This window comes from Mercurialis annua, linkage group LG8, assembly GCF_937616625.2.
Source record: "Mercurialis annua linkage group LG8, ddMerAnnu1.2, whole genome shotgun sequence".
In the NCBI taxonomy this organism is placed as follows: domain Eukaryota; kingdom Viridiplantae; phylum Streptophyta; class Magnoliopsida; order Malpighiales; family Euphorbiaceae; genus Mercurialis; species Mercurialis annua.
Window position 1 is genome coordinate 8,614,082 of NC_065577.1, and position 25,445 is coordinate 8,639,526.

General features: G+C 30.1%; 4 protein-coding genes across 4 annotated transcripts; 1 reads left to right on the forward strand and 3 right to left on the reverse strand.

The window, feature by feature from the left end:
- The first annotated feature begins 6,585 nt into the window (after window positions 1-6,585).
- Window positions 6,586-7,293, forward strand: LOC126661563 (uncharacterized). The gene is made up of 2 exons (XM_050355417.1): window positions 6,586-6,769; window positions 7,076-7,293. Exons 1-2 carry the CDS (start codon window positions 6,586-6,588, stop codon window positions 7,291-7,293), a joined length of 402 nt encoding a protein of 133 aa, XP_050211374.1.
- A 2,173-nt stretch (window positions 7,294-9,466) lies between these two features.
- On the reverse strand, window positions 9,467-13,537 carry LOC126661778 (probable terpene synthase 6). The gene is made up of 7 exons (XM_056104108.1): window positions 13,318-13,537; window positions 11,879-12,254; window positions 11,395-11,616; window positions 11,178-11,319; window positions 10,828-11,076; window positions 10,445-10,683; window positions 9,467-9,611 (listed from the first exon to the last, which is right to left on the reverse strand). The coding sequence occupies exons 1-7, from the start codon at window positions 13,535-13,537 to the stop codon at window positions 9,467-9,469; spliced, it is 1,593 nt and encodes a 530-aa protein (XP_055960083.1).
- Window positions 13,538-19,478: 5,941 nt separating this feature from the next.
- Window positions 19,479-21,454, reverse strand: LOC126660843 (HVA22-like protein c). The gene is made up of 5 exons (XM_050354535.2): window positions 21,287-21,454; window positions 21,045-21,071; window positions 20,824-20,946; window positions 20,133-20,379; window positions 19,479-19,657 (listed from the first exon to the last, which is right to left on the reverse strand). Exons 1-5 carry the CDS (start codon window positions 21,343-21,345, stop codon window positions 19,589-19,591), a joined length of 525 nt encoding a protein of 174 aa, XP_050210492.1. The 5' UTR covers window positions 21,346-21,454; the 3' UTR covers window positions 19,479-19,588.
- A 716-nt stretch (window positions 21,455-22,170) lies between these two features.
- LOC126659541 (cytochrome P450 CYP82D47-like) lies at window positions 22,171-25,219 on the reverse strand. The gene is made up of 3 exons (XM_050352837.2): window positions 24,545-25,219; window positions 23,656-23,993; window positions 22,171-22,907 (listed from the first exon to the last, which is right to left on the reverse strand). The coding sequence occupies exons 1-3, from the start codon at window positions 25,158-25,160 to the stop codon at window positions 22,287-22,289; spliced, it is 1,575 nt and encodes a 524-aa protein (XP_050208794.1). The 5' UTR covers window positions 25,161-25,219; the 3' UTR covers window positions 22,171-22,286.
- Between the last annotated feature and the right edge of the window lie 226 nt (window positions 25,220-25,445).

The window sequence follows — 25,445 nt, forward strand, 5'->3', positions numbered from 1 at the left end:
ATGATTAAATATTAAATTTTTACAAAATTTCTTATAATCAGAAGGTAATGAACGAAGCAACATAAGAGATAAATTTTCTTCATCATATTTAATATTCAAATTCTCCAAATCCATTATAATGGAATTGAATTTCGCAAGGTGTATTTTCAAAGACATACCTTCAGCTATGTGGAGCATATGTAGACAGTTTTTTATAACAAGTTTACTGGTGAGATTTATCTTCAAGAATAGCATTTCAAGTTTCTTCCACAAATTTAAAGCGGATTTTTTACGTAGAACTTCACGCAAAATATCATCAGATAAACATAGTCGAATGGTAGATAGAGCTCTCTCATCCAAATCTCTAATCTCGTCTTCAGTCATCTTCTTTAACAACTTCTCCTTCTTAATAACGGTTTTTGCTATCCAACTTGTGTCAAATAGTCACGCATCTTGATATTTTATAAGACAAAATTGTTGGTGCAATCAAACTTCTCAATTTTAAATTTTTTCATTGACATATCAAAAAAAATTCCAAATAAATTCCAAATCAAAATTGTCGCTCTGATACCACTTGTTGTGAGATTAGTCGCAGCGAATAGCAGAAAATTAATTAGGATACCAAGCTTATAATAAAATACAGATTCGAACTAAAACAAATACAAAATTTACGTGGTTCATCAAATACTACTTCATAGGGGAAGGAACGAGTTTTATCCACTAACAGATGAAGATTATAAAAGAATGATAACGATTAATTTTTTTAATGTCCAAATGCAAAAATAAACACAAATAAAGTTTTTGTCGTACCAATCTGCCTCACATTCTTAAATTCTACAAACCATAACTTGTTTATTTATAGAGTTTAAAATAGGTTAAAGAAATAAGGAGTCTTAATCTTAATACGGATAAATTTCCTTTTCCTACACAAAGACCAATAATGACATTATCAATATCCAACATATTTTAGGATAAACCAAAGTCCTAAAGTAATTAGAATTTTAGGAATAATCCTAACATGATATTAAATAAATTTGTAAATTATATTTGTTTTTTTATTTTAATAACGAATTTTAAAACGTTTCAAATATACGCAGACAATTTCATTTTTTTCTCAATTTGATGCATATGATGACGCGACACTCATTCACTGGTGTAAATTTTCTGAAGTGGACATTATTTTTGATTGTCAACACAAGTGAAACCACAACTTCAATTTAAGAGGGTCGAAACTTTCACGTTCGGCTAATTAGACAAATGAACAACAACAAACACTGTAATTTTAATGGTGTAATATAATTTTCACTTGTAGGGAACCGTCCCTAGCACTTATAGAACGGTTATAACCGCCCTTATCTATCTATCTATAACTATCTTATATGTGGGAGGAGGGGGGAACAGGTAAAATTACGATATTAGTCTTTAGTAATTAAGAAAATTACAAAGTTAAATATAAGTCTAATTCTAAAAATAATAATTAAATGAGTGTTTGATTTGAATAAGGACTAAGAGTTAAATTGTAAAACTAATGCTAATAAACAAATCAAGTACAAACATAACTCTAATAATAAGATTCAACAATTTTAATTAGACTTTTACTAGGGTATTACCTGTTATGCGTATACACAAACATATTCTCCAATTGTTAGTTTGTCGCAAATAATAATAAGTAAAAACTATCATATTATATCTTATGGTTGTGGTGTTAATGTAATTGTCAAAATCTGACAATGATGTTATACACCAACATCCGAACATAAAAAAATATAATCAAAAAAAATAAAAAAATTAAATAAAACTACTTTTAAATCAAATCAAACAGGGAGTCGTGGCGAAAAAGAACAATAGAATAACAATATGCATTTCTTACAAAAAAAAATGGTGAATTTTTCATTTAGGAGTAAAATAAATATTATTTTTTAAAAAAACAAATTCTATAATTTAATATAAAAAATAGTTGATATATAGAATAATTATTAAAATATTATATTTAATAATTAAACAACAAGTCATATAATTATAACCCACGTGTGTACCACACATATGAATAAAAAAATTCATAAAAATATATTATCAACACTATTTTATTCAATATTTTGATTATTTTTAAATATATAACGGGTCATATGAATATCACTCACGTGAGTAGCACGTGGCGAAAAACCGGGGGACATGCACAATTACAATAATAGACTTCATTAAGAATATAACTATAATTAAAAAATAAAAAATTAATAGAACTTTAATTTAAATAAGATAATACAAATAAAAATATATTAACAAAAATACGAAATTAAGTGCAAACATAATTTGTTCAATATTATAGTGAATAGGATACTTAAAAGAAGAAGAAACTATAAGATAGAGTTTTTTTTATTTATTCAAAATCGTATATTTTTCTCTGTTTTAAATCTCTAAGTTGTAAAAAAATTAGGCCAAATGTTGTAAAAAGGCCAAACCTTTCGCAAAAGTTTCACAAAAGTCCCGACCTTTCAATTTTGTCGATTTTGGCCAAAAACTGATTATTTGGTTTCACAAAAGTCCAGACTTTTCAATTTTGTCGATTTTGGCCAAAAATGGATTATTTGGTTTCAAAAAAGTCCCGACCTTTCAATATTTGGCATGCCACATAGGTACCACATAGGCGTCACATAGGCAAATTGAAATCAAATTGAGAGTTGGCCACAATTGAAACCAAATAATTTGTTTTTGGCCAAAATCGATAAAATTGAAAGGTCAGGACTTTTATGAAACTTTTATGAAAGGTTTGGCCTTTTTATAACATTTGGCCAAAAAATTATTTGTCTTTAATTACATAACAATAAGCTCACATATAACTTCAATTAATTATCATTTGTTGAGTTTTAGTCATTAATGCAAGACCCACAGATTTGCTAAGCATTGTGCCCAGAAAATCAGTAGCAAAACCAGTGCTACATCAGCAGAAACTACTTCCATTTTAGCCACGTCATCATTTTAGCCACGTCATCAGTTCCGTTTAGTTTAAACGGATTACACTAACAGAAGGATATATTTGGAAAGCTCTCAAAACTTAAGGTTTGATTTGTACTTTAGCTCTTAAAACTTAGGTTTGATTTGTAGTTTTGTATTTAAATATTTAGTAGGATTAATTTGTATAATACTTAACAGATTGGGGTCTTTTTAATAGTTTTCCTTTTAAAATAAGATATCGGGTCAATTAACCATTAGGGTTGAAGAATAAAGATTTTTTTTGAAATTCGATGAATAAAGATTTAATCCAAATGATCAAATGCATATCACTTGCATGCTATAATTTTATACTAAATTATAATAATAATTGATAAAAACTAAAATATTATAAAAATATAGTATTTCATAATTTACATAATATTTAATATATAACAAGAAATATACATATTAGCAAATTTAAATACTGTAAATAAATTATTATAACAATTTGTAAAAACTAAAATATTATATTTAATAATTTACTTAATATTTAATATATATATATATAACGGGTCAATATATATATTTATAAATTTAAATACCATAAGCCGTAGCTATCAGACTATGAGATAAAGATTTACTTATATTTTCATATATTCTAACATGATATTATGAGACAAAATTTATAATAATATATTGGGCCATGTAAATAGTATTTATGTGCTACAATTTCAATTTAAATATGTCCTATAAATATCATCCGCGTACTATAAATCCAATTCCAATAAAAATATTTATAAAAAACTAAAATGTTATATTTAATAATTTAATTAATACTTATATATAACGGGTCATATAAATGTCGCTCACGTGCGTAGCACGTGGCGAAACGCTAGTACTATATATAAAAGCACGGATGGGGGGGGGGGGGGGACAGACAAATTTACTGAATAATCCTTTTTAGTTTACTACTAAATAAAGGTTTTATAGTCATTAACTAATTAGTTATTTAATTAATCACTATTGTAATTAAAGTTCTAATTAGAATAGGTAGCTAAATTATCTCTAATTTAGTTTTTAGTATATAAAAAACAGCTAAATTGTCTCTAAATTAGTAGGAATACTTATCTTTTAGTTTGATTGAACTACAAAATTAAAATATTGTATTTGATCAATATATTATTATTTAAATTTCTATCTTATTATTTTAAAGATATTATTAATAAAATTAAATTAATTATTTAATATGTTCATTGACGAGTTACGTTACGAGCCACGTGCATAGCACGTAGTGCGAAACTAGTACGAAAAAAAAGCACTATATTTTAATACATAATAAAATTAAGTGTTTGTATATATATATATATATATATATATATATATATATATATATATATATATATATATATATATATATATATATATATATATATATATGTTTATAAAAATCTCTTTAAAAGTTTATAGTTATATATAATATATATTAAATTTCATAAATTATTAAATAATAAAATATTAATTATTCGATGTGGAACGAAATTAGTTTACTGAAATTTAATTAATTATTAAAATTATTATTTTATTAAATATTAATTATTAGAGAGTTGATTGCACGAGTAAAGTTTTTTAAATCTTTTAAAGAAAAATCTATAGTAAAATTTATAGTAAAACGAATTAGATAGATATGAAATTTGAGCTACTGAGAAATTAAAAATAAATTATATAGTTATATAAAATTTAGTTCGCATAAAAAACAAAAAATGTATCAAATTGAGTAAAACATTATTAATTAAATATGAAATTTAAATGCATGTTATTGTCTGGGAGCTTTGGCCTGGTTGGCAAAGCTCCTAAGACATCCTTCTGAGGTCCTGGGTTCGACCCAGGCCTCAGCAGCCAGTGGGCTGATTTAAAAGGAATTGTATATAATCACAATTAACTCCTGCTAACCCCGCTAACAAGTAGAATAGGTCTATCTTTGGCACAAAAAAAAATGCATGTTATTATTCAGTTAAAGAAATATATACACCAAAATAAATTGAAAAATTGTTCGAAATAAAAACTGTGCATTACTAGCTCCTAATAAAAAAATAAGCATTATGTATCATTGGATCTAAACAGATGTAATTAAAATTTAACCAAATTATTATGTACCAGTAGCCGCCTCCTCTTCGTCGTTTAGCTTATGTAATATTTAAAGAAGCAACTTGATAAAATAAATTCTGCCTTTTGTCATTTAGGCCCCCAACTGCTTTATCATTTCAAAAGTGCCTGACAGGGAAAATAGTCTAATAGAAAAATGAAAAGTTTCATTAAAACAAACTTTAACTTAAAAAATTGTATTAACAAATCGAAATCTAATAGAAACAGTCTAAAAACATAACTTTTAAAAAGCAAAAATACTGAAAAGCCTCCCACTTTTGAATTTTTTTTAATTCCACCACCATATAGGAGAATTTTCAATTGCATCCTATTTAGGATTTTCAGTTTTCATCTGTACCCCAAAATAAAAAAAAAATTAATAATTTAATTAATTTTAGGATAAATTATTAAAACCAACTATTTACTAAATAGAGGGATTGTATCATTATTTTTTCCAATTGAAAAAATTCAAAAAATTAGTATATGAAGGATTAATTTAAATTTTTTTCTAAATGAAAAGAGATCATTTTAGTCAATTGGGTACAGGCGAAAAATGAAAACCCTAAATAGAATGTAACTGAAAATTCTCCTACGTGGTTGTGCAATTGAAAATAAAGTCAAAGGTGGGGGGTTTTAATTATTTTTGCCCTTTTAAAATAACAAACCATCAAAAATGAATTGAGATGAGTGATTGTTTTTTCTTCTAAATTAATTATAAACAATCAAATAGTGGTAAAACAGAGGGTTAGAACTTAAAATTTAATATTCCATGGTTAGTACTTTAAAAAATATAGAGCTTTTTGGTCCAAGAATACAGCTACAATACACTAGAAATTTGCTGGTTTTACAAAATAAAACATGCGGGAAAATTATCTCAATAAATGCAGCCAAATCTAAAAAAAAACGTAAACAAAATTCGTTAAACATGATGCCCTTAATATTTTCATGAGCGTAAAATTTAGTCATAAAAATATTTTGTAGATATATATAATCATAAAATTTATTTATATCGTTAGTAAAAATTACATGGTTAATATTTATTGCGTAGGTGGTACTGTTGCAATTTTATAAATATGATTGATATTTCATAGTGTATGTTGACGATGCGATCGTGAAAAGTAAAAGCGAAGACGATCATCCCAACGACCTATGAACGATGATTGAGAGACTCGATAAATTTAATATGAAGATGAATCCGAAAACATAAACATTTGGAGTTGAAGGACGGAAGTTCCTTAGTTACATGGTGTCACAAAAAGGAGTGTAAGAAAACCCAGAAAAAATTAAGGCCATCTTGGAAATTGCACCACCGAAAAACCAACGGGAAGTACGGATCCTTAATGGAAGAGTAACGGCCCTGGGACGATTTATCTCTTCATCAGAAAAAAGATGACTTTCGTTCTACAACACGCTAAAAACAAATACATTCAAATGGGGAGAAGAGTGCGATGACAACCTAAGAAAGTTTCTAATGAAACCGCTGCTGCTAAGCTGGCCTAAAGACGCAGAAACCCTTTATCTGTACATTTCGATATGCAAAGACGCAACCGCAACAGTTCTGGTAAGAGAGGAGGCATTCCAACAACTACCGGTGTACTACGTAAGCCGGACCCTGAAGGATCCGGAGCACATGTACCCGAAAATCAAAAAGATGGCGTTAGCATTAACAAAAACGGCAGGGAAGTTGTGACCCTATTTTCAGGCACATCCGATAGTGGTAGGAACTGATCAACCCCTAAGACAAGTGCTCTAGAGGTCAGAGCTTTCCAGAAGAATGGTCAAATGGTCGATACAACTAGGAGAACTCGATATCAGCTATGAACCCAGACAAGCGATGAAAGCTTAAATGTTAGCTGACTTTGTAGCAGAATTGACCGAATGTTCTGCGATAAAGCCAGAAATAAAAGAGCAATGGGAACTCTAAATTGACGGGAAAAAAACGAGAACGGGAAAAGAGCAGGAGTCATCCTTAAAGGCCCACATAAGGTGCATGTTCTGTATGGAGTCCACCTAAATTTCATAGCAACAAACAACGTATTGGAATACGAAGCATTAATAGCAGGACTGGCACTAGCGGTTGAAGTAAGAACTGAGAACTTGAAGATCCACTGCGATTCACAATTAGTTGTCGGACAAGTAGATGGGACGTTCGCCATGAAAGAAGAAAATCTGTTAAAATATAAGAAAAGGGCGAAGGAGCTTCTACAAGAAATTGAGAAGCGGGGAGGACAATGCAGATAAAAAAGATAGGAAGGGAAGAGAACGCAGAAGCAGATGTAATAGCAAAAGCAACATCGAAAAAAGTAACAATTTTCAAAAAATGGAATTCAAACAAGAGATATCATCACCAACGATCGACGTGCCAACAAATTACCCTATACAGGAGATAGATGAATGGATGGAGCCTATTTGGAGATACATAGAGGAGGGAAAAAACCTTGAAGACGAAGAAGAAGAAGAAAAGGTAAGAAGGACGGCAAGGCAATATGCAATCTACTAAGGAACGCTATATCGAACGGCCACAAGCCACCATGGTCATGGTGCGTATCTCGGAGTGTTAGGCAGTATGTCCTGAGCGAGTTATATGATGGAATACGCGGTGCACATCAAGGGCCAACCGCCATGGTGAAAAAAGCACCCCTGTAAGGATATTATTGGCCAAACATGGAAGAAGACTCAAAAAAGTTGGTAAGGAAATACGACAAATGCCAAAAGCACGAGGATAGGTCGCACATTCCGGATCAAGAAACAAAGCTGGTTCACAGCCCCTGGCCGTTTAAAAAATGGGGAATAGACATCCTTGGGCCATTCACCACGGCGATAAATCAGAAGAGATTCATCTACGTGGCAATCGACCACTCCACCAAATGGGTAGAAGTAGAGGCAGTCTTCACGATAACAGCAGCCTAAGCGGAGGAGTTTTCCTGGAGAGAAGTAGTGTGCCGATTTGACATACCCAAGACGTTAGTGACAGAAACGGAAAGCAATTCGACAACGGGACTATCAGGGGTTTCTGTGAAACCTTGGTATAAATCTGCAATTCACATCGGCGGCGCATCCTCAGACTAATGAAATGACGGAGGTCACAAACAGAATTATATGTAAAGGATTGAAGAAGATATTAGACGAAGCAAAGGGCAACTGGGCGGAAGAGTTGAACATCGTAGTTTGGGCATATAGAATAACACCAAGGAAGGGAACAGGAGAAACACCAAAGTTTAACATATGAGGTAGAGGCAGCCATCCTAATAAAACTTGGAATGTCAAAATTTATTGGCACTTTTCTAAAATATACGTATATGATCGGTTTTCCAATATGCACGCATGTCTGGATAAAAATACTCATATTGAACTTCTTAATGCATTAATAAGACATTTATGGATGCAACATTGTAATTGTGACGATTGAATATGTATTCAATAATTTTAGCTTTTTATTGTCCTAATTTAAATAAATAATATAACATATATCTTCAATAATTTTATCATAAATCAAGTTTTAAATAATATAAGTTTTGATACTAAATTTTTTTGATAACATTTTATTTTTAAAATATAATTAATATTATATATATATTAATGGGATGAATATGTAATAAAAATAAATTTACAGGAGTAATTGGTAAAAAGTGTATAAAGAGTTTTGAAAATGATTCAAATAGTAAAGATAAAAAAGAATATACTTTTTGGTGTTGGTTTTGATGTTTATTATTGGAGTGAATTTGATGATTTTCATCAAATTAATATTGGATGATCTAATTTTTGATGTTCGCCATGGAAGATGGCCTAAAATCTCCAAATAACATAATGACATATTTTGTAAGCAAATCTCCAAATCATATCTGGACACCAAGGTCGCGAGTTTAAAATCAGGCTACGTTTTTTTTTCAAAATGGAGTGGTTGGGGTCAGACTTCTGGCCATTATTACCCGAAATTACCAAATATGTGTACTTACGGGCGGTTCACATCCTGGGATTCGACAATGATATTGAGTTTTGACTCATTGGAGTGAGTCTTCATCATAAAAAAATTCAATTTGGAGGTCGTACAGAAAATAAAACAAACAAACACATTTTTCGAATGAATGTCGTCGTCTTCGTACCTTGACTCCACTATACTCTTGTTGCTGGTGAAATCCAATGAAAATCTAAGCTAAAACTAATCTAATCACTTATTTAGAGTATATGTCTAATTGTAAGATGACTCTCTTTATTTTGAAGATAATGGAGTTATTTATATGTTTCTATCTTGGAGTAGGATTGTGACTCGTACCCAAGTGTAATGAAAAAGTTCCCCTCAAGTTAGAATGTCTTCAGATGGAGTTGGGATGTTTTTTTTGTCTTTTAAGTGCCCTATAGTTGCAAAGTGTGCGTTTGCACCCTTGGGTGTGCACGCGCACCCCCTAAAAGCTTTTTACCCATCATCTGGTCCAAAACGTATAGACATACATGTTCCTATCGTGCGAACTTCAGTTGTCACATGAAGTGGCGTGCGATCGCATGCTTCACTTCGTGCATCCCCACGCTCAATTTCTGTTGCGCAACTATCAACTTTGAAACTTCATAATTTGATGTAGACACCTCCAAATTAGTTCTTTATTCTTTAGAGAACTTACTAATTTATTTCTCGTGAAGAACACAAAGTCATTGAAAGTCTTTAAGTACAACAAAATCTTCACTCAATTCAATGGGGTTCAATTTACAAGTAAGAATTTGTTCTTTCAGCGTTTGTTTTCTTCGGATCTTCGTACAAATTCCTACTGTTCTTAAATTTTCACCTTGAAGGCTTCCAAATTGCATAAAATTCATGAAACAAACGTACAATTTGTCTGAAATGCATAAACAAAAAATGAGTACAAATAAAATCAAAATCAAACGTCAAATGCATAAATGCATAAATATGATCCGAAATATACATAGAGTATAAGAGTATTTCTATATCAAAGTACTTCTTCTCTTAATAAAAGCATGTTGATATTTAGAAATCAACCCCAGGAAGCAAAAGAGCTAATCTGATAGATAAAACTTAGGAAATAATAACCTTCTTATTTCAACATGCTTTTGTTAAGGGATTATTACTCTAATATATTAGACTTTAGAAATAATAACTTTCTTAATACGAACGGAATTATAAAACAAGAAAGCCCATGATATCTTATACAATGAAACTAAAGATTAATTTTTTTCTACTTATGAATTGATACTGCTCATATGGGTCTAAAATCTCCAAATCACATATGACATCTTTTATAAGCAATTTTTTTACTCACAAAGAAGGGGAAAATCATACAATGGAAAGCAACACTAAAAAACATACACTCTTGTTTAGTGGTGTATGACTGAACAAGTACACACACATACCGGAGGTAAAAGAGTGGTAGAAATACATCACAAAGGTAGTTGTTCAAAGAACAATTGGTGGACTTCATTTTTGGAATTTAATGAATTGGTGTATCCGTCTTGACAATCAAGGTAAACTATATCCATTACCCGACTGAGGTTTAGACTAGTCGTCAGAACAGGCATTGCTATGAAATTAAGCTTTATGATTTCTTCATTCATATCTTTCCATGCATCTTCCACCATCTTTTTCATCTGCTCAATCGCCTCCTCTTTTGACAATCCAAATTCCTTCATGTAGCAATCCCAAGCTAAACAATGTCCATTCTTTAGTTCATCATTTTGTAACAAAACAGGTCATGATCGAGTTAAGTGAAACTCTAAGAAAAATTAAAAGAAAAGTGTATATGTACGTATATACATATAAATATATACCTCGCGTGCAACTATGTCATTTAAAAGACGAGCCGGTACTTTTGAAGCCTGGACAATTTTAGGATTTGTTTCTAACCATTCAAATTCTTTGACACATGCATGTTTCTCCATTCCAATCAAGACCATTGGTGTAAGTAGAGCAAAACTGCTTGAGATCAACGCGTTATGCATATACTCATTGAAGGATGGCAAATATTGACCATAATACCATTGCGCTTCAAGATGGTAGGATCGCACCAGTTGCTGGAACTAACATATTGAAAAATAAAAGACAAAATTTAATTAGTTCTAGAGATGTAAGTATGTGTATGTATGTGTATGTGTATGTGTGCATAGAATAAATTGCTTACTTTCTCCTTTGTGTGACGAACACTATAAGATCTCCCTTTCTTGATAGCATCCCTCTCAATATCCTCAAAGAAATTAAATAGTTCCCTATAAACAATCTTGGTATTCTTTGATGGTATATCATCAATGGCATCCTTGTCGAACCTGGATATTGATTAAAGGTTTGTCTTTTAACGACTAAAAAAAAACATATGAATCAATTCTTTTTTTTTGCGATACCTCTCAAATGCATCGGTCAGGAATTGCAGTTCTTCCATAGTACCATGGGTATCATATGTATCATCTAAAAGTGATAAAAGCAGTACGAGTTTGACAAGGAGTTTGCGAGAATGAGAAAATTGAGGTTCAAAATGTGCCCCAACTCCTACCAGATATCCCTCCATAATTCTGTCCCATCTATCGTAAGTTAACTCGTTCTCAAGATTTATATCTTCCCACCACCTGAAAATTAATTAAGGAAAATAATTCAATGTAATTGTTGCATTATGTTATTCGTGCAACAAACCAATTGTGCACTAATCATGTGGAATTTCTAATAATTAAAATATTTTATGTCGCAAATATTTATTGGCTTGTTGGAATATGACATGACACAACTATTCCATGTAACAATCGAAAATAAATTATCAAATCTCTCGAGCTTTTTAGTAGTATGAATTATTCTTATGATACTTTTCCAACACTCAAATATTTGTATCTTTACCTTAAAAGAACTTCTATCTCTTGCCGGTGCATGAATTGAACTTGATTAAAATTTAGATTTGCGAACTTGAGTAAAGTTTCATTACGAGCCTCTTCTTGTTCGTAGAAACTGATGTATTTCCTAGCCTCTAGTCTTGGCAGTCCTCTGTGGAATGGAGTTCTCAAGGCATTCTTAATGTATTGTGCAAGATGAGAGTTTGATTCCATGGCCATGGACTCCAATATTGGCCTTGCGAAAGAACGTGCTTCATCAAGAATATATTCTTCTCCATGCATGCCCAGAAAAGTGGCTTCATATAGGCTCACCATGCCTCTTGAGTCGTTGGTTATTTTTTTGTTGAAATTTCCATCACTATCTTTGAATTTCTTGAACACATCTGATTTACAACTAAATTTATTAGAAGATTATTTGGGTTGTCTTGTTATGAGACTTGAAGACTTTATGTATTCTAACATGTTCAGATTAATGGGGGTACAGAATCAGATAAAATAGAGATTTGAGTTGAAAATTGAAAGTGAATGGTATATTTGTATGACCTATAATCATTCAAAAAAGAATCATTTTTTTGAAATTTTTTTATTTATATTTCAAACTTTTTATCATCAATTTTATTTCATTATTCAATTTTCAGTTTTAATTGTATCCATTTTTTCATTCAAAAAAATGTTCAATTATGTCCTATATATTTGGCTTATAGTCTAAATAAGTCCTTATACAAAGTACTAAAATTGAGATTATTTGTCAAATATGAAGAATATTTGAACCTTTTTTTAAAGACTTAATCACCAAAAAAAACCCTCACCTTTTCGCCCCTTTTCAGCTGCACCCTGACGTTGCAATTTTGTCAGCTGCACCCTAATTCGCACCTTTGGGTTTCAATTCCACCCTCAAAATCAAACTGGACTCTTTTTCACTCGGGAAAAATTCATAAAAACCCTTACAAAGTACTCGTTTGAACTCTTTTCCACACAAAAAGTTAAAAATTGATGATTTATTTTAATTTTTTCCAAATGGAGAAGAGATCAATTTAGTGTTTGAGGGTGGAATTGAAAACTAAAGGTGCAAATTAGGGTGCATCTGACAAAATTGCAACGTCAGGATGCATTTGAAAAATAGCTAAAAAGTGGGGGTTTTTTGGTGATTAAACTCTTTTTTAAATGAAAAAAACTTTAATTTAAAAGAAATAGGTACAACAAAGACTGTAAATAAAAAACAGAGTAAAATTAACAATTTTAAAAATTTTAGATATAAACAAAAAAGACGAAATGATGGAGTATTTCTGGATGCTTAACCCAATTTTTATTAGTCAAATATAAAAAACATAAAAAAAATTGTATCTTTCATCTAACAACATAAATAAAAAAATATTTTGTAATCCTAAATTGAATATATGTATTTAGCTAATCAAAGGCATAAGGAATAAAAGTAGATATACTCACCGCAAGATATATTATATCCATGTTGTTGTAAAATTTGAAATAATATTGACATATTGTAGAGATCGTAGCCATTATCAAAATCATCAGAGAGATAATTGTGGTTGAAAATATGAGATAAGTGGTCGTCAATTTCATTTTCAAAGTATGATAGGCCAAGGCGGCATAATAAGTTGATCAATACAATATTTTCGAGTAGATCCTTTGAGGTGGTCATAAGCATCTCTTTGACCTTTTCTTTTAGTGTTTCGATTTCCTTCCGATCAATAACCTGCTGTATAATGAATGATAAATATGAGTATATATAGTTTGGAGCTGATATGGTGCGTTGTTATATATGTCAAATATGATAATTGATTATTGCGCCACGTCTACTTTAAACAAATAGTATATATATTTGGCAAAAGTTAAAAAATAATGGACAAAATTGACACGATTTAAAAATTATGATATATTTGACAAATAAACTATAATTATGATTAAATAAATTTAATTTGCCTAACGTTTTGAGGAAATAAATTTATGAAAATTTTATCTATACAAAAAAATCACATGTATTCATAAAAAAAAATCACATGTATTATACTTTTAGAATATAGGAAATTGGATTATTTTTTACAATTGTAATACATGCAGTGGTAGAGATGTACATCAAACTAAACTGACAAAAAAAAATTAACCGAGTGAAATAAAAACAATTGAGTGTTCTAATATATATTTTGTAAAAACTAATTTCGTTTGATTTTTAATTTAATCAAACTATAAATATATATAATAATTTTTTTTAATAACAATAAATTTTTTCATAGTAATTTTATTTTTTTGAAATATTTAATAATAATTATATTAAAAACCCACAAGAAGTGGCAAGACTTAAGTTAAAAAAATTCGTACAAAAAGTAAATAACTAAGGTTTATGATATATTATAACATAGTTTAAATCTGATTTTAAAATTTAATACTTATTTTTTATTTTTTATCTTTAAGAGTTTCTAAAATTATTATTATGTTTCAGTTAATCCACAAGTTGCATCAAATTAGATTTATCTTTTCAATTGATTAGATTTTTATATTTAAAAAAAATGATCAATTTAAATAGTTTAACTAACGAATCAAGACAAAATTAAACTGAATCAAATTAGAATGATTGTTCAATTAATGGTAGTTTCTTTTCATCATTCGTGTAATAAATAAATGAGATTTTTATAATATTTATAATAATTTAATGATAAAAATTAAATGGTAATTAAATATTTTAATATCATGAATATTTATTGCTTGTTACAAAAATAAACCGTTGCGTAATCCACACCACGTTCCCTTGCATAGAGAACAGCAATCACATGATCAGTGAGAATTTTTGTTTTTCTTGTTTTTTTTGTTTTTTATTAAAAGGATTTTTTGTTTTTGATGAATGATCAGTGAGAATATTTGTTGTCTAGTTCCTCAACTTCGCTCTATAAGGAATTTTTCGAGAATCTAATTAAAATGCTGAAGCTGAAAAAAAAAACTTTGTAATTTTTTAAAAAGTATGAAACGGTTCTTTTATTTTTTTATAGGTACAAATCGACCAAAACTCGGTTAAATGGTAATGTTGCATATAAGACAAAAATTTAAAAACATCCTTAATGTTTAAAAAATTTACAAATTTTATATTTACAACTTTTTCAGCACATTTTACCCTCTTCTTCATTTAAATATTAATAATTAAATAATTTTAAAATTAAAATATGTAAAATAAATTGAAACTCAATTAAACTAATCAAAACCTAATTAAACATTTCAAAATCTGATTAAATTAACTGAAACCTAATTAAACTCTTCAGAACGCAATTAAACCAATCCAAATATAATTAAACACATCAAAATCTCAAACAAAGTTTTTTTTTTAAACCTCGGCCGGAGAAAAAATCTCTGGCAGTTTATTCTTAAAAAACATACCAGCGCCGCTGGTCTGTTCATGGAGAACAGACTAGCGAAGGTCTATTCATGGAGAACAGACTAGTGAAGGTATGTTCTTCAAGAATAGACGAGTAGGTTTGTTCTCGAAAAGCAGACTACTGGAGATTTCTCTTGGATAATATTTAAAAAAAATTAAAAAGAAAATAAATTACGTTTGGAGTTTCGATGAGTTTAATTAGATTTGGATTGGTTTAATTGGTTTCAATGTGTTTAATTATTTTAAACACATCGAAATTCAATTAAACTAATAGAAATTAAATTATTATTTTAATTGTGTTTTAAAGTGTTTAATTAGATTTCAATTGATTTAATCAGGTTTTGTTGATTTTATTTAATTTTAATTGATTTTAATATATAATTTTATTTAACTATAGATATTTAAATTAAGAAGAGTGTGAAAATGATTAAAAATTTATATATATAAAATTAGTAAGTATTTTAAACATTAAGATTGAAAAATGATATTTTTATATTTTTTATTCTATCACTTCTGTTTGTGTAACTATGTTTTCATTTCTCAACCCAAAAAGAATATGTTTTCATTATTTTCTCGTACAAATAGCTGATGACCAATTCCTTAGTTTTATTTATTTAATATAACATTTATTCTCTTCCATTTATCACACTGCAATAGTCTGATTTCTTTATTTTTCTACTACTGTAATATAGTCAAAAAAGTTTATTTTACTATTTTGAGGTCCCTATTAGTTTATTCATGTCTTTCAAAAGAGTAAAATAGTCAAAAAAGTTTTGCACTTTATCAAACGGCCTAATTACTTAAAAACCACCCACCTTGTAATTTTTTTTCATTTATACCATGACCTAGAAAAATTTTCAATTGTATCCTATTTTTGATTTTTATGTTTCATCTCTACCTAATGAGTTGAATTGACCTATTTTCTTTTGAAAAAGAGTTTAAATTAGTCCTTCATTTTTAACCTATACTCTAATAAAACGTTAATGTTAATCATTTATGTATCTTGTTTTTAATATTTTCATCTTTAAATTAATTAAATTATCAAAAAAATTACTTTTGGGGTACAAACGAAACATAAAAATCGAAAATAGGGTACAATCGAAAATTTTCCTAAGTCATGGTATAAATGAAAAAAAATTACAAGGTGAGTGGTTTTTAAGTAATTAGGCCTTATCAAACTAATAGTTTCTGAACTTTCATAGCTTCTTCTATTATTTATGAATTGGTGCATATGTACTCGCCAGAGCATTTTTCACATAGAGTAATTTTACAGCATATAAAAGCCGTAACCATTTTTTTATCTGATCATGAGGTATCGTGAACAGATTCCAACTATGAAACGGCACCTTTAAACCTTTTCATCCCCACTCGAGAGGGTAGGTCCCTTGCAAGAGCTAAAGCTCTGACCCTAAATTTTAAACGCTGAATACATGAGTACGGTTCAAACCCGTGACCTCAATAAGCTAGAAAAACGCCTTACTAACTCATTTACGCCTTGGAGTTGAAAGCCGTAACTTTTAAAAATACCATAGTACAAAATTTAGAAAAACTTAAGGTTATTATTTATTTGCATAAATTAATTTATATATAACATCAAAAGATGAACTGTGAAAAAAAAAAAAAGGAAAGAGATTCAGTTAATGACTTACAGGGCTGGATAAGGAAAATGAAGCCAATCTACTACCCCAAAAACTAGGGGGAAAGTTTGGTGGTGGAGGACGACATTTGTTTCGCTCTGCGTCTATTATTAAGCAATTATCTTGTGTTGCCAGCCATGTTAATTTTGAGTACAATAACCACAGGCAAACATATCAATTTATAGAGAAGCCATCTTGGCTTAAGGCATGATTTAGCCCTTGAACCTGTACACTTTTACTAATTTAACTTTTCATCTTCCCATTTAATCTCTAAAAATAGAATGTGTGAAATTTGAAAATTTGCCTATTTAATCTTTAAAATAGAGATTGAGCAATATATGCTCTGACATTGTGAAATTATAGTAACATGAATGCAACTATATGACATATAATGGTAGCGCATGTGCGTGGTAATCACTGCATTTTTGATGCGGGTTTTAAGGATGCGCTGATGCCCAACAGTGATAGCTAGAAACAAATCGTCCAACTTCAAATGAATGACTTTTAAAATAATTTTATTTTCACTCAATTGAACGTTTTCAAAGTTTTGCAATCAATTTATAACTTATAAAGTTGATTTTAGTCTTCTAGAGAGTATTAGAGGCCAAATTGTGATAATGTGTACCTAATTACAAAATTTCTTCTATTTGTTTTTAAGAGGAAAGATTGAACTTTATTAATTAAGAAAAATTAACAAGTTCATTAACCGGAAAAAGAACCTCGCTGTCAATAATACAATCTTTATTAATAAGAATGCCCCATTTAGTTAAAGCATTTGCAACTTGGTTGTAATGTCTTCGGACGTGCTGAAACTAAACCTTCTGAGAAGCCGTCTCCGCCAAGCAATCATCTATAATCACTTGAATAGGGTCAATAGCACTTTCAGGGTGAATAAGCCTATTTATCACATTTGGTTATGCTCAAAACTCATCTTATAGTAAAATAATTTTGTTTCCTCAAAATATTATATAGTAATAATATCCACTTCCAATTCAAAGACCTTAGTATTTCATACTTCACATTCTTTTGAAATTCGGAAATAAATTAATCATTAGAAAAACCTTCTGTTTGTAAATATATCAATGTCTTAAAATACTCATATTTTGAATTCGTAGTTAACCCTTAGTTTTAAATAACTTCGTGAATTTTATAAAATCGTTCAGCTGAACAAATTTATTTTCCTCTTTTAATCAAGACTGAATAAAATTCCATACTTTTTTGAAACAAGTAAAAATATTGAAATGAAAATCTCTCTATTTTTAAATATTTATTTTTACATAAGTATAAATTTTATTTATAAAAACAAACCCTCTTTTAAAATCACAGTGTATATACACACTTAGAGCATAATCAAATTTCCTTAATCCAACACTACTCAAATCATAAATCGCAGACCGACAGAGAAGCCTTCAAATTTGAATTCGACAATACCGAACTTATTGCAATTATATCTCGAGTGCAACCTTAAATCTATTAATATTTTATGCGAAGCACAATTATTCCGGTAATATAAAACCGATCATTTGCTATGCATGTCGTCCTTAATTCACCATTATCATCACATATTTTTTGTTTAGCTACCTTTAAGTACCGTTTGAAATTCATCAACTTTATCTGTAAAATCCTTTTTTGCATAATTGTGAGGGTGATTACACTTCTCATCCTCAAAAAATTGCATCCAACTCTAATCATTTCAATGCATATGATGCATGTACCAATTATTATTTTTTATTTAATGAATATACTCAATGCTCAATGTAATTTCCTATTCGTGACATTCAAAATGTATGTTCATGATCTGTTTGGGCACAATTACGTGATAAAAAACATTTCAAATACTTTAACAGTCTACATTTGAAATCAAATTCTTTTCAAAACATTTATTAGATATTACACTATAAGACATGCACTCGATAATCTCGAAAAATTTCTCAAATTCCATACTTGCAATCCATCAATTTGTTTGATACAACGGCCTAATACTTTAACTAGATTCACTTATGCAAAATAATATACAAATTAACCTCAATTCAAAATGAAATTATACTTAAATGTAAACAATACACCATGTTCGCTTCTACAAAAAATTCCCATCGATTCCAGTGTTGCACCGTCCAACCTGATGTTAGTGTATTACTACACCTATCTATCATTTCAGGTAAAAAATTTAGCTAAACTTTTTCATGCTATTCAAAAACCACTAACTGTTATAAAAGGATTTCTCAATTTTTATTTAAACATTTATTTCATTTTTGAAGTTCAACAGTATATGGTCATAATTTAAATTTTAAAATCATTAAATGTCAATTTAAAAAATAAGATAAAGATTAGGGATTATTTTATTTTATTTTTCATTTCGTAATGGAGAGCATGTTTCACGCAAGGGGTTGAGAGTGGAGAAAGGAATTTTTAATATAATTTTACCAACTAGTAAGTTATCTTTATACAATTTGCTCAAAAATGACTTTTCGACGATTTATGTCAAGCTGAGGGGTGAAGTGATCATTCTTTTCTAGAAAACTAAAAATACATGGTCCTAAGAATAGCTAGGTTACCAATTTTTTTCTCATAATTCAAACAACAGAAACTAAATTAAATATGGTTGTACTTCTTAAAGTACAGTCACTTCATGTTTTGTATACATAGGGATACAAGAAAAACTAATGTTATTTATTTTTTAAATTATGTAAAATAAAGTTCAATAAATATAGTCATCATCAAAGATCATATAATTGCTGTTCCTCCTACCTCTTTCCTCTCTATCAGCCTGAAAATTTTACACAAAATCAAAGTTAGTTTATGCAAACATGATAATTAGATAGGCAATAAATTTGGCAAACAACATGTATATTTGGGTTCTGCAATTAGTATCACTTTTTTTTTAAAATTGAGTCCCTCCAATACAATTCATGAATATTGAGTTTTTGCACTTTTAATTTCATAGACATTAAATCCCTTAGTCACATTAAATATAATCGGTGTCAAAAAAACCGATAAAGGACTTTCAACAAAATAAAAAATGTTGTGACCCTATTAAAAAAATAATTTTTTCATCTCGGTCACACTAGCGGCGCGTGTAGTACACACACTTTATTTCGTGACGGAAGGGTCTAATATCTAAAAATATAAAATTATAAGGAATCAATATTAACAAAGAAACGTCGAGGGACCTAATTCAAAAACATACAATAGTATAAGGATCTAAATATGCATTTTACCAATAAACTTTTGTGTATACGTACCTTAGATATGAGCCTTTCAAAAGCTTCGGTTCCATGCTCTTCCATATATTTTTCAGCAGCGGTCAAAATGTCGTCTTGTTTAGTAAATATTTCCTTCTTTTTCGGGACGTACCATATTTTTTGAGCAGCCTGTGGATTCTTATAAAATGGCCTAACATAGTTCTTGTAAACATATGCTGCGCCATTGAATTGCGGCAATACCAACCAGCATGTCATGATCAATTTAGCAAATGCCCACACCGGGATACTGCATCATGATAGTAGTAGCTATAAAACTATTGGCAAAATAACTTTTCATTTTTATAATTTTAATCATTTAATCAAATAATATTTTTAAAAATAGAACAGTTTTGTCCGTCAACTTTATAAATTTAAACAATTATTATAAAATCTCAATTAGAACCCGTCTAGTCCGATATAAAATGATTATATAGAGTTTCTCTTTTCTGACTGGACACATCTATAAAGCGACACGTTAAAATACGTTCAAATCCAGGGTTGGATATAACTATCCAAATTTGTGGAATTGACATGTTAAATTTAAATTTATTATAAGAATTATGTTTGATAAAATGGTTAAAATTAAGGATAAAAACATAAATCTTGGGTATATGAAAGCAACAATATTTATGTAAACGTAGTAGTGTCCATTAGAAGCGCCCATTTCTGAAAATCGTTTGAACAAGCTTACCATTCGAGGAGTTTAGAGAATGTGAGCTCAAATATGGTGATCATGGAATAGAGAACCCAGTAGGTTAGCCATTGCTGGTCATCACTGCGAGATTTAGTCTCAATGGCCCTTATTGAAGCATACCTGTTCAAATCCACAAAAATCCCCATTAACCAATATATAACAATAAAATCCCATTAATACCAACAGTTTTACTATAATATATCAAAACTTGCACTTACAGGGGGTAAACAAGAGTGACTAAAGGCCTGCAAATAATCAAGCAAACAACATTATTCAAAGAAAATATCGACCAATGAACTCTAACTCAAATGGTATAAACATTTGACAGCATTCTGTTAAGGTCGTGGGTTTTATTTTTCTCACAAGTGCTTCCGTTTTCAAATTATCTTAAACAAATACCAAACAAACTGACTGTATATTGATTTAATAATGCTAAAACATAAGAGATGAAAATACATACAATGCAAGAACATCAAAGTTTTTTGCCACAACTTGAAGAAAATTTTCAGATGTCCCCATTTCTTGATCTTGCAGTTTTGCACTGTTTTCTCTTTGTTTTTTGTCTTCAGAGTCTGCTAGGGCAGGGCTGAGACTGAGGGAAAATGCAGAATAAATTACACTTTATGGGGAACATGATATAGTGGGAAAAGGGGTGTTTTGGGAGCTAATTTTCTTTACAGGGACGGCACAAGAAAAGAGGCACCGAATTATTTAACGTACGTTGAGCTTTTAAATAGCGCGTAAACCCTCATATTTTTAGTTTTTTTACAGTTTGTTTCCATGATTTGTGGCCATCATTCCTTCTTCCACTAAAACTTCATTTTTCTTTTCTCCTTTTCTACTCTCTTTTCACTTTTTTACGCTCTAAATATCACTTTGTTGTAGAGGATAAGAGGACTAAAGGATAAACTCACTAGGGTCATTCATGCTTTTAATGTTTGACTCAAAGATTAAATAAGCATTCAACGTCCGAAAAATATTCAATATGCCTCTAACGTTTTAAAAAGTGAACAACCAGACTCCCTGATTTTGACAACCGAACCCCCAACCTTTCATTTATAAATGAAAAGAGGGGCATGGTTGTTTACTTTTTAAGACGTTAGGGATATATTTAAACCTTTTTAAATGTTAAAAGCTCACTTGATCCTGTAGATAAATTTTAAGAGCATAAATGACTCTTTTTCATATATTGGAACTATAAACAACATATATAGAGTCATTAGCTTAGTAGCCAAATAACTTCTGACAATAACTTCCGATTGTAATAGAATCATAAATAAGTATCATTTTTTAACTAAAATTAACTCAGTGTCATTTTTATAATTTACAAATAACTCAGCAAACTAGGAAATTTAATATCCATAACTTGACTATTCAGTAGGTTTTAATTAAATTTAACTTTTCAACAACAACAATGTTTTACTAAACATGGCAAGATAGATCAACCGATTTATTCGAGATCATTCAAAACAACAAGAAGGCAAGCGAGGCGAGACAATAACTTCCAGAGACGTAAGTTTCTTATTCGTTAATCCTTTCCCGACCGACATATCGACTGATTCATTCGCCAGAGTCGAAATATCGAAAGCATGCAAAAAACTTGCCAATGCAAAATTAATCATTTTGAGACTCAAAGACATAGCAGGGCAACCCCTTCTACCACCTCCATAAGGAAGCAACTCAAAATTTTGGCCTCTCACGTCGACATTCTTATGAGTTGTGAGAAATCTTTCGGGCTTGAATTCCATCGGGTCTAGCCAAACTGTGGAGTCCCTCTGTATCTTCCAGAGGTTCATCATCAGCCATGTGCCTTTAGGAACATGATAGCCCCCGATCGTACAGTCTTTACTGAATTGACGAGGACCCGGGATCATTGCTGGTGGTTGTAGTCTTAATGTTTCTTTAACTATTGCTTGGAGATATATGAACTTGCTTATGTCTGTTTCGGAGACTAATCTTTCTTTTCCGACATGTTTGTCTAATTCTTCTTTGGCTTTGTTTAGTACATGTTTGTTGTTTAGTAGTAGTGATAATGCCCAAATTATGACAACGGTGACTGTCTCATAGCCAGCAATCATACTCTGCAACTCCAAAAACAAATAAAAACCATAAACAATATTATCTGTAAATGGATTAAAGAAAATGGATTAATATATTGATGTGAAAACAAATGAGTCAAAATTATTACTTCGGGTGCCACCGTGCCACGTCATTAAAAGTGGCCTGATTTTATAAAAAAAAAAAACTGATTTGAAACGAATAATAGAAGTTATAATATTAAAATGATACAAATTAAAGTTTGGTATCGTTTTAATACACGGTATAAAGGTTTGGTACTATTTTGACTAATAACCCTCAATATTATCATAGTATAGATACATTAATTAATTTTAGGAATAATTCATTTCCAGGTCCCTAAACTATATCTGTTTTATTCATCCGGTCGTTAAACTATTTTTTGTCTTTAGATGGTCCTTCAACTTAATAAAAAATCATTTTCAAGTCCTTAAACGATAAAAACGACGTTTGTTCGTTAAGAAATGCAATTTGTTATCCTAAACGGTGTCGTTTTTGCTAATAAAGGACTCAAAAATAATTTTTCCTTAAGTTAAAGAACCAGATAAGAATAAAAAAATAGTTTAAAGACCGGATGAGTAAAACAAATATAGTTTAAGGACCTAAAAATGGATTATTCTTTAATTTTATCGAACAAGTTGGTTATAATATATCTACCTTTTTTTCACAATATTATTAATCATGATAAGGCGTTTTTGGTTTCCCGAAACATAAATTAATTTTGAGTGCAGGGGTCTAGATAGAAGTAATTACCAAGCATGTTGCTTTGATGATATTGTCAGCATCATAACCTTCAAGATTTTTACCGTTAAGAAATGAAATCATAGCATCCATAAAATCAGTCTCATCGTCTTCTTCTTTAGTTTCACTCAAACATTTCTTCTTCTTATGTTGTTGCAGCCATTTCTCAAGAAAACCATCCAATTCATCACCAACTCCCTTCATTGCCTTCTCATATCCACCCACATCCATCCATCCGATGAACGGAGCAGCGTCTCTCAAAATTAACGTCCCTATGTATCGCAAAAATAACGTTATTCTCGTCTGAAATCGCAGCCCTTGTTTCTCTTCGCCGTCGAAGTATTTATCACCTGCATGGGCGATTACAAAATTTAGTATTAACATAAAAAAATAAGTTATCAATAGCGAGAACGCGGGAGACGGTCACTCAACGAAAAAGTTTTTATCAATTTCATGAAAATAGTTGGTCTTATTTTCTCCATTCATCACCGTTAAGTTAAAAATGAACTAACCTTAGAAAAACTTAATTAGTATGTATTAAAAAGAAGAAGAAAAATATGAGTGGTGTTTGAATTTTGTCGAATCTGGTTCTTCAATGTCTGAAATTTTATTTATTTTAAATTAACATTTCAACTTTCAAAAGATATATTAAACAAGTGTTTTTAACTGTTTTTGGTCATTTATAATGGTGAAAAAGACAATAAAATTTCATATTTGCTTTTATTTTGGTGTCGTATTACTGAAAAAATTATAATATATTAATATGAAAAAAAAAGTGATTTAGAATGATAATTATAATATATTAGAATGATAATTATAATATATTAGAATGATAATTATAATATATTAATATGGAAAAAAATGATCAATTGATCACCATATTTTTTCCATGACTGCTCACCTACAATCATTCTAAGAAGAATGTTCAAATTTAGGTTGGAAAACAACTCTTTCATCTCCACAACCTTTTGGCTATCCATTTTCCAAGTTTGGTACACTTCTTTCATGGAAGCTTCCACTTCTTGGATTATAATATATTTGAGTCGCTCGACTCGACTACTCGAGAGCAATTTAACTATCGTAATCTTGCGAATTTGTCGCCAATATTCACCCCCGGGATGGAAAGGAAAAAAAGCTAAATCATAGGCAAGTATTTTTGGTGAAGCTAGAGATGGGCGAGTGCATAAACTCGAGTCATTGGCTGTGAATAATTCTTTAGTTATTTTTGAAGAATTCACTACCAGAACCGAGCTTTTTCCGATCCCTAACGTGAAGATCGGACCGTACTTGTCTGCTAATGAAGCTAGCATTAAGTGTGGAAGATCAGATCCTTGCAACAATGGCCAGTGACCGAGTATCGGCCACGCCCCGCTTGGCCGAGGTGCTGTTGGCTTAAAATGAGCTCTGTTTTTTCTAAGAAGATAACAATAATAGAAGAAAGTAAATAAAGCAAAGAGAACAATTTCTGGGAAACTAAAATTTGAAAAGAAGGAATTCATTTTAGATATTATGAGCATTTTCTTGGAGAAGTGTATATATAGGGGCTTGAGCTTCCCCTATTTATTTCTATTATTAAAATTCCAGATTTGTAATTTTTTAACAAAAATTCTAATTTTACGTACACCTATGAACCCATACTCCCTTTATAACCATGTATGGGTATTTCTTTTTTCATTTTATTTTATGCCATGCATGAACGGTTATTATCGGTGCATAGAAGGATTGCTAAATTTTGGTCCTTTGGCAGTTTTACCACTGGTGGAACTAGGAGTGAGCAAAAAATGAACCAGTCCGGAACAAAT

Coding starts and splice junctions, on each gene's coding strand:
- LOC126661778 (XM_056104108.1), bottom strand. CDS start 13,537: ATGCTTATGACCACCTCAAAGGATCTACTCGAAAATATTGTATTGATC. Junction 12,255..13,317: donor TGGATATAATATATCTTGCG/GTGAGTATATCT, acceptor GTTGTAAATCAG/ATGTGTTCAAGAAATTCAAA. Junction 11,617..11,878: donor GAGATAGAAGTTCTTTTAAG/GTAAAGATACAA, acceptor ATTAATTTTCAG/GTGGTGGGAAGATATAAATC.
- LOC126659541 (XM_050352837.2), bottom strand. CDS start 25,160: ATGCTCATAATATCTAAAATGAATTCCTTCTTTTCAAATTTTAGTTTC. Junction 23,994..24,544: donor TCTTCTTAGAATGATTGTAG/GTGAGCAGTCAT, acceptor TCGCCCATGCAG/GTGATAAATACTTCGACGGC. Junction 22,908..23,655: donor TCATCAAAGCAACATGCTTG/GTAATTACTTCT, acceptor TTGGAGTTGCAG/AGTATGATTGCTGGCTATGA.
- LOC126661563 (XM_050355417.1), top strand. CDS start 6,586: ATGCAAAGACGCAACCGCAACAGTTCTGGTAAGAGAGGAGGCATTCCA. Junction 6,770..7,075: donor TTCAGGCACATCCGATAGTG/GTAGGAACTGAT, acceptor TAAATTTCATAG/CAACAAACAACGTATTGGAA.
- LOC126660843 (XM_050354535.2), bottom strand. CDS start 21,345: ATGGGGACATCTGAAAATTTTCTTCAAGTTGTGGCAAAAAACTTTGAT. Junction 21,072..21,286: donor AACTTTGATGTTCTTGCATT/GTATGTATTTTC, acceptor GATTATTTGCAG/GCCTTTAGTCACTCTTGTTT. Junction 20,380..20,823: donor TTCTCTAAACTCCTCGAATG/GTAAGCTTGTTC, acceptor ATCATGATGCAG/TATCCCGGTGTGGGCATTTG.